At 43.5% G+C, this 13,821-nt stretch overlaps 2 protein-coding genes across 3 annotated transcripts in view; one reads left to right on the top strand and one right to left on the bottom strand.

Annotated features, from left to right (window-relative positions):
- The first annotated feature begins 302 nt into the window (after positions 1 to 302).
- TAF9B (TATA-box binding protein associated factor 9b) lies at positions 303 to 7,805 on the top strand. Of its 2 annotated transcripts, none has more exons than XM_075940794.2 (7): positions 303 to 439; positions 591 to 672; positions 2,853 to 2,989; positions 3,064 to 3,198; positions 5,315 to 5,396; positions 5,960 to 6,061; positions 6,608 to 7,805. In XM_075940794.2, exons 1-7 carry the CDS (start codon positions 389 to 391, stop codon positions 6,769 to 6,771), a joined length of 753 nt encoding a protein of 250 aa, XP_075796909.1. In that variant the 5' UTR covers positions 303 to 388; the 3' UTR covers positions 6,772 to 7,805. The 2 variants fall into 2 exon arrangements, with proteins under 2 accessions (XP_075796909.1, XP_075796908.1); XM_075940793.2 differs by having other exon boundaries at positions 304 to 439; positions 5,948 to 6,061.
- A 3,172-nt stretch (positions 7,806 to 10,977) lies between these two features.
- The window catches only part of KIF4A (kinesin family member 4A), a 53,895-nt gene continuing 51,051 nt past the window's right edge, over positions 10,978 to 13,821 (bottom strand). Inside the window, exon 32 of the mRNA XM_014568820.4 lies at positions 10,978 to 11,743. Within this exon, the coding sequence (XP_014424306.2) occupies positions 11,558 to 11,743 (186 nt within the window). The 3' untranslated portion in view covers positions 10,978 to 11,557. The remainder of the gene's footprint in view (positions 11,744 to 13,821) is intronic.

Genomic DNA, 13,821 nt, shown 5'->3' with positions numbered 1-13,821 from the left:
AGGAGGCCACGAACCCTCCACGTCATCGGGGGGCCCGACGCGCTCCTGGGGGCGCCCGGCTAGTGCCGCCCGCAGCACTGACACAGGTCGGTGGGGACCCCGAAACGGGCTTTAAAAGCAGCCACGAGGCTCCTCCCGAAGCTGCGCGCCCCCCGCAGCAGCAGCGGAGATTCCCGCGGCGCCCCCCTGAGCAGCACGCGCCCTGCCTGGCACCCTAAGCACGCACAAACCCCGGCGCCCGCCGCCACTATCAGAGAGCAGCGCAGGAGCACCACTGCGCATGCCCGACAGCACCGGGCAGAGGCGCTGGCGCGTGCTCAGTAGCACACCTGGGGGCGGTTCCTCACACAGCAGCGCCGGAAATAAACAGGTCAGCTGACCGGAAGCCATGGAGCAAAGCAAGATGGCGTCTCCCAAGAGCGCGCCTAAGGATGCTCAGGTAACAGGGGCTCCTAGTGGGGGCGCCGGCGCTCGCGGCTCGGCTCGGCGGTGTCGCCGCTGCAGCCGGCTGGGCCCGGTGCTTGGCGGCTGCTCACGCGAGCGGGCAGGGCGGTGCGAGGGACTCACCCTGTGTGTCTCGCCGAGCGCAGGTGATGGCGCAGATCCTGAAGGACATGGGCATCACGGAGTACGAGCCCCGCGTGATCAATCAGATGTTGGAGTTCACGTACAGTAAGTTGGCAACATGCTAATTACAGGAAACGCTGGGCTGCTGCGCCCGGGCCGCCCTGCGCGCTACTGGCCCCCCCGCGCACAAGGAGAAAGTCTGCGAGGACGATCAAAGACCTGGGGAAATGGGACTGATAAGAGCCACTGTGATGGGCGGGGGCAGCTTGGTGATGTAAAGGGTTAACTGGTTAAGGGGGAAGCACTACTTTACCAGTAACTGGTGCTTCACCAGCTGGAGCAGCTCCCCCCCCCCCCCCCCAGCATGGTGCGGTGGGTCCTTCCCAGCCAGGCCTGCCATGCCATGGGGAGGGCACTCAAGCCCAGCTGGGCTGGAGCAGTCTTCCACCCAGGGCATGCTATGGGATGGGGGTTGCTCCAGGCCATCTGGACTCACCACACCATGGGCTGTTGACTGGTTAAACCTGTAGCTGAACTGGTTAACAGTTTACACTATGGATGTAAAAGAGTATTTGAATAGTCAACTACTCACATTTCTCCCCTCCCTTGCTGCAGCAAGGTAGGGGGAGGAAGCAGGAGCCAGTACTGGGGGAGCTGACTTAAGAGCCAGTTCCCCTCAACACAGTCTCCACAGTGTGGAAAGTGGGGGGGGGGGAGGGGAACAAGGGGAGGCAGAGGCACAGTGGGGAAACCCAGCGTGAGCAGGGACTTGCAGCTCTTACTACATTTAAAAAGTAGAGCCACAGCAGTCTGGGATCCAGCAGATCAGTCCTGACTCGTTTCGCCCTCTGGAGCTAACTGCCTTATCGACTAATCGAATAGTTGATGGAAATTCCATTGACTACCACCTGACTAGCGTATTAACTGCTGGATCCCCTGCTGTGCTTCTGTATCTTCTCCCCCCTCCCACCCCGTGAAGATGGTGCTCATCCCTAGCTTGCATAGAGTTTGTGGGGTGTGCCCACTGAACCACTTTGATTTGATGCAGAGACAGCGCACGTGTCTCTCAGTCAATGCTGTGTGCAATCAGTATGCATTTCACGTCACATCCCTTACTTTACATGCATGCCATTTAAGTAATACCAGTAGGGAAAAAAAGCTACACAGACGGAAACAGTGGAATCTGGCAATCCTGCATGTGGGCAACAGTAAACTGAATGTCTTGCAGGCCAGGCATAGAACCCTGATGGACCACATGTGGCCTGCGGACTGCAGGTTGCCCACTACTGAGATGTAGTAGTGACTGATATGGAATATGCAGGTCAGGAGCATGTGCCTGTCTTACAGGAGAACAAATGGATGTTGGAATAAATTAAAGTGCAGCATTCAAAATGAAATAAAGAAAATACGTTTGCACACCACTTGTAAAGTTGTGGAATTGCCAGGGAAATCACTGTGGTCAAGAACTTATCAAGATTGAAGAGGTGATTGGATATTTATAGGGATAGAAAGATTACTTAGAGTTGGCATTAATGACAAAACTATAGGAAACAACACTAAATCTTGTATTTCAGGGCTTAAAGCAATTTCTGATTAGCAGAGATCAGGATGAGATATGTCTGGGTTCTTATACCATCATGTGAAGTATCTGGTTCTGGACACTTGTAGACTAAACACCGGACTATGTGAACTGCTGGTCTCATCCAGTATGGCATTTTCCGTGTTCCTAACTTGCCACCATATGACACGGGGGGAGGAGGGGGAGACTTGGACATATAGAGGGTTTGTGGCACAGAGTTTTATTGCTGTAGAGTTTCATTTACGGATTTTTTGGCTCTAATCTTAGCATGAGAAAAAAAGTAAAAATAAGTCCATTGCCCATATTTATATTAGAAACCCACCACATTATGTGGTATGATTTGTAGGTTTTACTGATGAGATGCCCTGGATTGTGGTACCAGTGGGAGGGATATTGTACGGGTATGTGTGATATGCAAGACAGCATATGTTTTTCTAAGTCATTGTTATTTGCTTTTCAATAAGCAGTTTTAAAAATAAAAATAGATGGGTATTTAGAGTTTTTTTTCATACTTTAATTATCTGTCTTGTCAAATCAACAAAACATGTATTAATCTTTTATTTAATGGAATGTGTATCAGAAAATAACTTTCTTTTGTAGCTTCCAGAATACAAGTAGAGAATATGAATTTTTACTGCATTTTTGTGAAAAGGTTGCTATTTTTTACATATGTTCTCTGGGAGATACTCTGCTTTGTTCTTAAAAGGGTATGTGACCACTATACTGGAGGATGCAAAAATTTACTCAAGTCATGCTAAGAAATCCAGTGTTGATGCAGATGATGTGAAATTAGCAATTCAGTGTCGAACAGACCAGTCATTTACCTCTCCTCCCCCAAGAGATGTAAGTAAAGCTTATTCAGGGAATCCTAATATAACAAAAGAACATGGGTACTGACATAATTATTTCTCCTCTAGTTTCTGCTTGATATTGCAAGACAAAAGAATCAGACCCCATTGCCATTGATAAAGCCATACTCTGGACCCAGACTGCCACCTGATAGATACTGTTTAACAGCTCCAAATTACAGACTTAAGTCCTTGCAAAAAAAGGTAAGACTTTATCAAACAAATCCCGTTTGGCTGATGATGACATTTTATTAAACACGATACAACTGTTCAGTTGTAAAACAACAGTTTTCAGATACAAATTAGACTACATACTAGTAAAGATCTGTGGGGTACTAAAGCATATTGAACTTAATTGTGGCAGCTGTTTCAAATTATCTCCTGCCTGAAAATATTCTTTTCACTTATTACATTTTTAATAAAAGAGGCTGTGGTGTTTTATAATTAACTCGGGGGATATCCAGTTTGGTGTATGATAAGGGACCATTCAGTCAGCTCAGTTGGAATACTGATTGAGGCAGAAAGTCCTTGAAAATCAGACACAGAATCTTAACAGAGCTTTCAGAGATAAACTAAAGACTTATTCTTTGATTTGATTTTTTTGTATAGGCCAAAGCAATTGCTTACTATATTGTAAAATGTCACATTTCAAAGAGTAGCCATATTATTCTGTTTCAGCAAAAACAAAAAACTGCGGTGGCACTTTAACAAATTTATAAGGTCATATACTTTCACAAAAGTATATGCCCTAATACATTTGTTAAAGTGCCACCAGACTCCTTGTAAAGGTAAATCAAAATAAAGTACATTGCTTATTAATATAATAGTATTTGGTCACATGCATATAGTGAATAGTGCAATAATTTTCAGAATTACTCAAAACAGGCAATGAAATTTCACTATAAATGATTGGTTAGCATCTGTAGCTACAATATTAAAGTAGGTTAGTGCAACCACAGTATTAAACCACTTCTATAATTGACAGTATAAAAACACTTCCCTTGTAAATGCAGGGGGTTCTAATCCAGGTAAGAAATTTCATGCTGAGCAAAAACAAAATGAGAAGGTCTTAGTCTGTAAGTGGTGTGTTTTAAAATTACATCTTTAATGTAATCTTGTATAATTCAAACAGCTTCAGTTTTTGAAAAAGTTAGGATTCTGTGCTTTGGATTAGTGGTTTCACAGCTCTGTCACAGTGAGCAAATTCTGTGAGGAGTGTTGTATTGCAATTAAGGATGTAAGCATGTAGTTGACTAATCATTGCATTCCACCTCTTTCCCTCCCCCCGACCCGGCCTTCTGACTCTGTATTAGAGGCAGCAAAGGGGGAGGGGAGAGAGAGAGAGAGAGAGAGAGAGAAGGAGTTGGTGCTGAAGGGAGCTGGCTTAAAAGCTGGTTTCCCCAGCACACTCTGCGGTGCCAGCCACCCCTGGCAGCAGCATAAGCAGAGGTGGGGAGGGAGGGTAACCACAAAGCAGCCTCTGCCTGTGGCCAGCCTGGGTCGCTGAGGACAGGGGCTGCTCTGACTGGGCAGGCACTCCGGCTCATGCTGGGTCTGGGACCTATCCCCACTGCAGCTCTGCAGTTTAAATGTAGTAGGAACTGGGGTGCCTGCCTGCGCGGCTCTTACAACTGCAGAGCTGCAGTGGGGGTAGCTCCCGGACCCAGCCCGAACTGGGACTGAGCGTTTCTTCCCTTATTGAGGAATTGTATAGTCGATAGACTTTTTATTGATTACACTATTAGGGTATGTCTACACTACCCCGCTAGTTCGAACTAGCGGGGGTAATGTAGTCATCCGCAGTTGCAAATGAAACCCGGGATTTGAATTTCCCGGGCTTCATTTGCATGAAGCCGGCTGGCGCCATTTTTAAATGCCGGCTAGTTCGAACCCCGTGCCGCGCGGCTACACGCGGCACGGAGTAGCTAGTTCGGATTAGGCGTACAGCTACAACGAGGAGTGCAGCTAGTTCAGATTAGGAAGCCTAATCCGAACTAGCTACTCCGTGCCGCGCGGCACAGGGTTCGAACTAGCCGGCATTTAAAAATGGCGCCGGCCAGCTTCATGCAAATGAAGCCCGGGAAATTCAAATCCCGGGCTTCATTTGCAACTGCGGATGACTACATTACCCCAGCTAGTTCGAACTAGCGGGGTAGTGTAGACATACCCTTTGTGAATTACCTGCCTCTTAACAGCCTTAGTTGCAATAGACTGAACATGTTCATATTTTGTTGCAGAGGGCACATATGTACGTAGAAATCTGGGATTCCAACACCGAAATGGTGATTCTAATCTGAGTGCATGTGTCTTCTCTTTACAGGTCTCTTCTTCTGCAGGAAGAATAACAGTACCCCGACTGAGTGTGGGTGCTGTAAGTAGTAGACCTAGCACTCCTACTTTAGGTAAGAGTGCTCAGTGATGGTTTGCCATATTGACCTTTCTTAGGAAAAACTTGAAACCTCTGGAACAGTTTTGAATATAAGTCTATTCTCATGTTAAACCATCTTGGGAGTATGCTTTTTAAGGAACAGTAGTTTATTTCCTACTCCCCATTTCAGTGAACTTTGATATTCTCACAACCTGCTGTGTTCTTAGAAAAGTGCAATGGAAGTTAAAAGTGCAATTTAAGTTGGGCACATGCAGTTATTTTATACATGTAATTGTGCACATCAGTACCTCTGAGTGCATCTTCTTGTGGCCACCTGGGAGTTTCATCATTTGTGTTCATACTCAAATGGATGCATGCTGCTGCACACAGCTTACTCTGCATATCTAGCCACTTAACTAGATTTGATCTAGATCCTATGAAGTATATTACTTTAAATAATAATATTGATATCTTTATTACATAAAATGTGCCCAAAAGCTGAAGTTGTTGTTTCTCTCTCTTATATAAAAAAAAAAAATATGAATTTGCCTGCACTGAGTCTTCTAATGAAATCCTGTGTTTCAGGAACTCCTTCAGCACAAACTGTAGCTGTTTCAACAAAAGTTGGCACTCCAGTATCACTGACAGGTCAAAGGTTCACTGTACAGATCCCATCCTCTCAGACAACAGTCAAATCAGGTATAATAAGTTACAAAACACTTCTTTGCAAGATCGCACACATTACTTATTTTGGTTTTCTTTTATTGAGTTGCAAGAGATCTGCATGGTGGAGCTAGATATTCTAACCATATTGATGGCATATGTGGTTAATAGGGAATTTGTTTGTTCTGGTTGCTCTTTTAAAAGCCTAGGAGTCTACATGAAAAGAATACTAATGAAAAGTCAAGCACTCAGAAGGCATGAAATGCCAGAATTAAGCTTGCCTTTTCAAAAACTGGAACAAATGTACCAAAACCATTATTAGTCCTACTTAGCTATTGAAACAATTCACCTACTTACTGCTGCTAAATTAAGAGAATTCAAATCAGTAAAATTGTCATAGATCCTACTTCAAAATACCCATGTTCAAACAAACAGCAAAAACTTCCTTTAAAGATTAACCTGTTTAAACAATACGAATAAGCAACCACACTAGACTAACACAACCTGAAAGAAAAGAAGTTGTATTGTTGTATGGAGATAAACTGGCAGCTAATAACACTTTTAATTTTACTTTAAATACAGCAACACCTACTACGCCAACAGTTCAGAATGTTCTGATTAATCCTTCGCTAATTGGATCAAAAAACATTCTTATTACTACAAATATGGTATCACAGAATGCAGCCAGCGAGGCAAATCCGTTGAAAAGAAAGCATGAAGATGATGATGATTATGATAATTTGTAAAGGAATACAGTCCAGTATCCATTTTTTTCAGAGGTGTGATTCATATTGAGTCTGAGTTGGGACTTGTCAAAGTGTTCATGAATTGAGACAGAAAATGTGTAAATATTCAGTTAATGGAATCAGGAGAAGAACAATATTGCTAGGATGTCATTGTAATAAGTTGGTTTTAACCTTCTGTATGATACAAAATATCTTTTAGTGCTCACTCACAATGATAGATGGATGTTATTTAGTTTGTCTTGTCATGTACAGCTTTCCAAAATATTTTCCACTTGGTCTCCTGTGATTTAAGTAGAAATACTTGTAGCTTTGAAAGTACAGTTTTTGCAAGATGCTTTTCTTCATACAGTGTGTTGTATGTGAATTTTTAAAGGCTTAGTTGTAGGTGTAGAACTTGAAAAGCCTTTTTTTCCCCTTAAACTAAGTTTGAAGTTGGGATCAAGTTTTAAAATAAGTGGAAAAAAATTGTTTGTTTGTGGATGAGTTCTTGAACATTTTTTCTGTTCATGTGTGGCCTCTATTTTGTCTGCATTAAAGTGAATTTCAAATGAAATGTTTTGATACAAATCTGCCATATCTCATTTAAGTGTATTTTATAAAGAAATTAAATTATGGTATTCCAGGGATTGCTGGTGGCATAGTGATCATGAGGTTGGTGTCATCCCTGGACAGTCTGAACACTTACACCAGCCATGCTTGGAGCGGACACAGGTGGAGCTGGGCATGCACAAGGTCATGTGCCCAAGAAGCCTCATGCAATTGTGCACAAGTGTAACTGGGCACATCTGAGAGGAGGCACTCAGAGGCTTGAAAGCAGGACTTGGCTAGGGATGCTGTTGCCCAAGTAGAATCAAGCAGGACCCTGATGAACTAGATTCATTATGTAGGCACAAGAGTGGATTTTGGCACTTTGAGGAGGAGGCTGAGTTGCAAGAATGTGACTGGGTCCACATACCAGAACAGCTGGTGTCTCTTCCCCCTGCCCTTGATCAATCAAATTGTCCAGATATGGGAAAACCTGCACCCAGTGTCATTGTAGAAATGCTGCCACCACTGCTATGCACAAAGTGAAGATTTGAGGTGCTGTGGCCAGGGTGAATAGCAACATCCTCAATTAGTAATGTCTATTTGCCACTAGGAAAAAAACAAAACAAAAAAACCCCCCATGAATTGCCTATGGTGCAGGATAATGTGAAAGTACATGTCCTAGAGAGTGAAGGCAGCATACCTGTAGCCTGCATCCAGGCTACAGGTACTGGAAGCTAGGGAGACTATAAAGTTCCTGAGGTTCAGGAGGGGGTGTAGGCCGTCTTTGGAATAAAGGAGTACTGGGAGTAGAACCCTCCACCCCTGAATGAACCTGTATTGCACCTACAGCAAGGACCAATTGTGCCTCCTAGATGAGAAGTTGCTTGTGAGAAGGGTTCCTGAAGGACAGGGCACTAGTGGAAAGGGAGGGAACAGAACTGGATAGAATAGTCCACTCCTACCATGCTCAGGATCATTGGGCTGAGGTAATTTGGGTCCAACCGTAGTAAAGGCAGGACAGACAGTTCCCTAAGGGAGGAGGAGGAGGATCTGGTACTCCGTCCTCAGGAACACCCTCAAAGCCTTCTGCATCAAGGCAGTCCACACCGAGTGAGTCAAAGCTGCATCATGAAACCTGAGTGCTCACTGCATGAGAAGTTTAAGCTGCTAGTATTGCATTTAGTCCATGGCTTAAACCCCTTGCAAATACTGCACTTACCTGGTTGGTGGCCTTCTCTAAGGCACTGTATGCTACATGCAGGTTGCCTCCCTCACTTAGTACGCTACTTAAAGCCTTGGGGCTGCTGCATCTCTCACAGGCTTCAGCAAACAAGTGGAAGGAGAACCCCTCTTCCCCTTCAGAACCACTGTCTAGATGAACTGATAACAAGCTCTTTGTAGATAGAGTTAAACCAAGCACTAGGGAAGAACTACTTAGAAAGCAAGGAGTCAAGACATTCCAACAACCCATCACTGACAAAGGAACTAAAGCGGGAATCAATCAGGTCAGGAATACATATGAGATGCCATGAGAGGTCACTACAGGATGCTGCTAGAGAAAAGTTTTCTGACAATCGTGCATGGAACAGCTGTGTCTACATTGGTGCACTCTTGCACAAAAGCAGCCGCTTTTGCTCAAAAAGTTGCTGCCTGTCTACACTGGCAGTGAGATCTTGCGCAAGAACACTGATGTTCTAATGTGTGAAATCAGGGCTTCTTGAACAAAAACTATGATGCTCCCGCTCAGGAATAAGCACTCTTGCGCAACTGTTCTTGTGCAAGAGGCCAGTGTAGACAGGCAACATGAATTTCTTGCACAAGACAGCCCACTGGCTAAAATGGCCATCAGAGCTTTCTTGTGCAAGAGAGCATCTACACTGGCACGGGTGCTCTTGTGCAAAGGCACATGCCAGTGTAGACGCTTTCTTGCGCAAATACTTTAACGCAAGAACTCTGGTGTTAGAGTATTTGCACAAGATCATGCCAATGTAGACGTAGCCAATGTGTATGCACAGATATTGGGATGCACATGAGTAATCACTTGAAGATCTAACTACCTGCAGAAAAAAAGCAGTTACATAGCTGTTGTTCTTTGAGATGTGCTGTTCAGGTTGTTTCCAATTAGGAGTGAGTGTGTTCATTGTGGCCAGATTTTTCCATAAAAACCACTTGTAGGGTTAGGCTCGGTTTTCCCTGGAGTCACATCTCCATCGTGTTCAACATAGTGCCTGCAGACCCGTCCTCTCCTCAGTTTCCTCTTGCTGGTAACTCCAGAGGGAAAGAAGGCTGGCTATTTAGAATAGATGTGAACCTCACATTTTGAAGAACAAGAGTTGTGGGGTAAGGAACCGTTTTTTTTCTTCGAGTGCTTGTTCATGTGTGTTCCCATTTGGTGATTCACAAGGATAGGAGGCGGGGTCTGAACCAACCACTGATTGTAACAACGCTCATCCAAATGAGGCATTATCCCTGGCTTGGTGAGCAGTCGCACAATGCACGGTGAAGGTATCAATCAAGGACTATGGAGTGGCTCTACAAATTTTGAGTGGAAACCTGGGCCAGAAACATAAAAACAGCCATACTGGGTCAGACCAAAGGTCCATCCAGCTCAGTATCCTGTCTGCTGAGTGGCCAATGCCCGGTGCCCCAGAGGGAATGAACCAAACAGGAAATGATCAAGCAATCTCTCTCCTGCCATCCACCTCCACCCTCTGACAAGAGGCCAGGGACACTATTCCTTACCCAAATTGGCTAATAGCCATTAATGGACTTATCCTCCATGAATGTATCTAGTTCTCTTTTAAACCCTTTTATAGTCCTAGCCTTCACAACTTCCTCAGGCAAGGAGTTCCACAGATTGACTGTGTGCTGTGTGAAGAAGAGCTTCCTTTTTTTAAAGTTTTAAACCTGCTGCCCATTAATTTCATTTGGTGGCCCCTAGTTCTTATATTATGGAAACAAGTAAATAACTTCTCCTTGTTCACTTTCTCCACACCAGTCATGATTTTATATACCTCTATCATATCCCCCCTTAGTCTTCTCTTTTCCAAGCTGAAGAGTCCCCGTCTCTTTAATCTCCCCTCATATGGGACTCATTCCAAATCTCTAATCATTTTAGTTGCCCTTCTCTGAACCTTTTCTAATGCCAGTATTTGTTTTTTTGAGATGTGACCACATCTGGACACAGTATTCAAGATGTGGGCGTACCATGGATTTATATAAAAGCAATAAGATAATTCTCCATCTTATTCTCTATCCCATTTTTAATTATTCCTAACATCCTCTTTCCTTTTTTGACTGCCACTGTATACTGCGTGGAAGCTTCAGAGAACTATCCACGATGACTCCAAGATCTCTTTTCTGATTAGTTGTAGCTAATTTAGCCCCCATCATATTGTATGTATACTTTCCCTGTTCTTTCAAATAAAGTATAACCATTGATCACAATTCAGTCGAACATCAAGCCCTATGCTTGGCTGGAGCAATTGCTGGAAATCTTAACTACATCCATTGCTGTATAATTGGGCATGTAGTCAGACCAGCTTTGAGAGTTGCAGTTATCCCACTGTTGTGATCAAACCTTATTGTCTAGTCAGATCAGCCTGGGCTAAGAATTTACTGAGACTGTGGAGTAGGTGCTGTTAGAATTGTTCAGGATATAATACGCTGAGAGCTTAGGCATTTTTAGTACTTCCTTTATTAACACTACAAAAATTAAAAAGAATAAAATTACTAATATTCACAAACACAGACTAGTGAGAGTCTCATTTCATTAATGATGCACCAGTGGTCTAAAGGAAACTAAAGTTCGTAGTCTTAAAACCAGCTAGCATAGCAAACAGTACCTCAGCGAGATAAAAGCACCAAGGTGGCTCACATGGTAACTGGGGCAGGAATTCCTTTTTTCCGTATTTGAAGGAAGGACTCAATGACCAGTGCAATTCAAAACAATCTTTTAAGAGCAATGCAGGTAAAATCACACCTGCATTCAGGTTGAGACAGGCAACTGGAATGCATGGGCTAGGTGAGTCTACTCAGCTCACTAAATATTCTAAAGAGAAATAGCTCTTCTCTCCACAGCTGCTCAGGCAGACCTAGAGAAACAACCGAGGGAGTGCTGCTATACCACGACACCCATATTTCTGCCAGTAGCTGAAACTTGTTTCTTCTGATGTTTTAGTTTATGGACCCGGTTAATCATTTAAGAGTTAGTGTCTTAGATGGAAAAAGGAAATGCAACATGAAACATCCATTGCCCTCAGTTGTCCTCTTCTTTGATGGGGGTGCAGCCTGAGAAGAAGCTGGTGTTACTACTCAAAATTCGCTTTTTCTTTTTCACTAGTGGCAGTTGGTTCTCTTGAGACTCTACATCTCCACTGATTAAGAGTGCAGCTGTGGTGGCCTTCTTGACAAACACATCTTGCTCGGTGATCTCTTTCAGGACCTGGTAAGAAAATGAGGCTATTAGCTTAAGTTACCACTGCATGCAAAGAAACTAGCCAACTTTCCCTGAGGCATAAACGGCATCCACAATTGCAAGTGGCCACAAAATATTAATCTACAAAAGCTACTACAATTTTCTTGACTTTCTATACATTTTTGGAGAGGGGGGAAGGGATGAGAACAGAATACTGAGTTGATATAAGGACACTGGGAATGCATATGGTCGATTAGGGGGAGGTTGAGCCATATAAGAGGGCCAACATGTCAATGACCTTTTGAAGAGCAAAAAAGCCTAATTAGGGTGTTTTGCTTCCCTACACCAGATATAGTACCACTGTTTCATAGAATACTAGGACTGGAAGGCACCTCGAGAGGTCATTGAGTCTAGTCCCCTGCCCTCATGGCAGGACCAAATACTGTCTAGACCATCCGATAGACATTTATCTAACCTACTCTTAAATATCTCCACAGATGGAGATTCCACAACCTCCCTGGGCAATTTATTCCAGTGTTTGACTACCTTGACAGTTAGGAACTTTTTCCCTAATGTCCAACCTAAACCTCCCTTGCTGCAGTTTAAGCCCATTGCTTCTTGTTCTATCCTCAGAGGCCAAGATGAACAAGTTTTCTCCCTCCTCCTTATGACACCCTTTTAGATACCTGAAAACTGTCCCTCCTCAATCTTCTCTTTTCTAAACTAAACAAACCCAATTCTTTCAGCTTTCCTTCATAGGTCATGTTCTCTAGACCTTTAATCATTCTTGTTGCTCTTCTCTGGACCCTCTCCAATTTCTCCACATCTTTCTTGAAATGTGGTGCCCAGAACTGGACACAATATTCCAATTGAGGCCTAACCAGTGCAGAGTAGAGAGGAAGAATGACTTCTCATGTCTTGCTCACAACATGCCTGTTAATGCATCCTAGAATCACGTTTGCTTTTTTTGCAACAGCACCACACTGATGACTCATTCAGCTTGTGGTTCATTATAACCCCTAGATCCCTTTCTGCCATACTCCTTCCTAGACAGTCGCTTCCCATTCTGTATCTGTGAAACTGATTGTTACTTCCTAAGTGGAGCACTTTGCATTTGTCTTTATTAAACTTCATCCTGTTTACCTCAGACCATTTCTCCAATTTGTCCAGATCATTTTGAATTATGACCCTGTCCTCCAGAGCAGTCGCAACACTTCCCAGCTTGGTATCATCTGCATACTTAATAAGTGTACTTTCTATGCCAATATCTAAATCGTTGATGAAGATATTGAACAGAGCCAGTCCCAAAACAGACCCCTGTGGAAACCCACTTGTTACACCTTTCCAGCAGGATTGTGAACCATTAATAACTACTCTCTGAGTATGGTTATCCAGCCAGTTATGCACCCACCTTATAGTAGCCCCGTCTAAGTTGTATTTACCTAGTTTATTGATAAGAATATAATGCGAGACCGTATCAAACGCCTTACTAAAGTCTAGGTATACCACATCCACAGCTTCTCCCTTATCCACAAGACTCGTTATCTTATCAAAGAAAGCTATCAGATTGGTTTGACACGATTTGTTCTTTACAAATCCATGCTGACTGTTTAACACCTTGCCACCTTCCAAGTGTTTACAGATGATTTCCTTAATTACTTGCTCCATTATCTTCCCTGGCACAGAAGTTAACTAACTGGTCTGTAGTTTCCTGGGTTGTTCTTATTTCCCTTTTTATAAATGGGCACTACATTTGCCCTTTTCCAGTCTTCTGGAATCTCTCCTGTCTCCCATGATTTTCCAAAGATGATAGCTAAAGGCTCAGATACCTCTATCAGCTCCTTGAGTATTCTAGGATGCATTTCATCAGGCCCTGGTGACTTGCAGGCATTTAACTTTTCTAGGTGATTTTTAACTTGTTCTTTTTTTTTATTTTATCTTCTAAACCTACCCCTTCCCACTAGAATTCACTACGTTAGGGTACGTCTAGACTACATGCCTCTGTCGCCAGAGGCATGTAGATTAGGCTACCAGACATAGTAAAATGAAGCGGCGATTTAAATAAATCGCCGCTTCATTTAAATATACATGGCTGCCGCGCTGAG

Source organism: Pelodiscus sinensis, chromosome 13, assembly GCF_052426305.1.
Source record: "Pelodiscus sinensis isolate ZL-2025 chromosome 13, ASM5242630v1, whole genome shotgun sequence".
NCBI lineage: Eukaryota > Metazoa > Chordata > Testudines > Trionychidae > Pelodiscus > Pelodiscus sinensis.
Note: the sequence above shows the minus strand (reverse complement) of the source record. Positions and strands in the feature narration are given on the sequence as shown.

Excerpts from the sequence above, each read along its gene's own strand:
- TAF9B (XM_075940793.2), top strand. The coding sequence starts at position 389 with ATGGAGCAAAGCAAGATGGCGTCTCCCAAGAGCGCGCCTAAGGATGCT. Across the intron at positions 440-590 it reads GCGCGCCTAAGGATGCTCAG|GTGATGGCGCAGATCCTGAA; the intron begins GTAACAGGGGCT and ends CGCCGAGCGCAG. Across the intron at positions 3,199-5,314 it reads TTAAGTCCTTGCAAAAAAAG|GTCTCTTCTTCTGCAGGAAG; the intron begins GTAAGACTTTAT and ends TTCTCTTTACAG.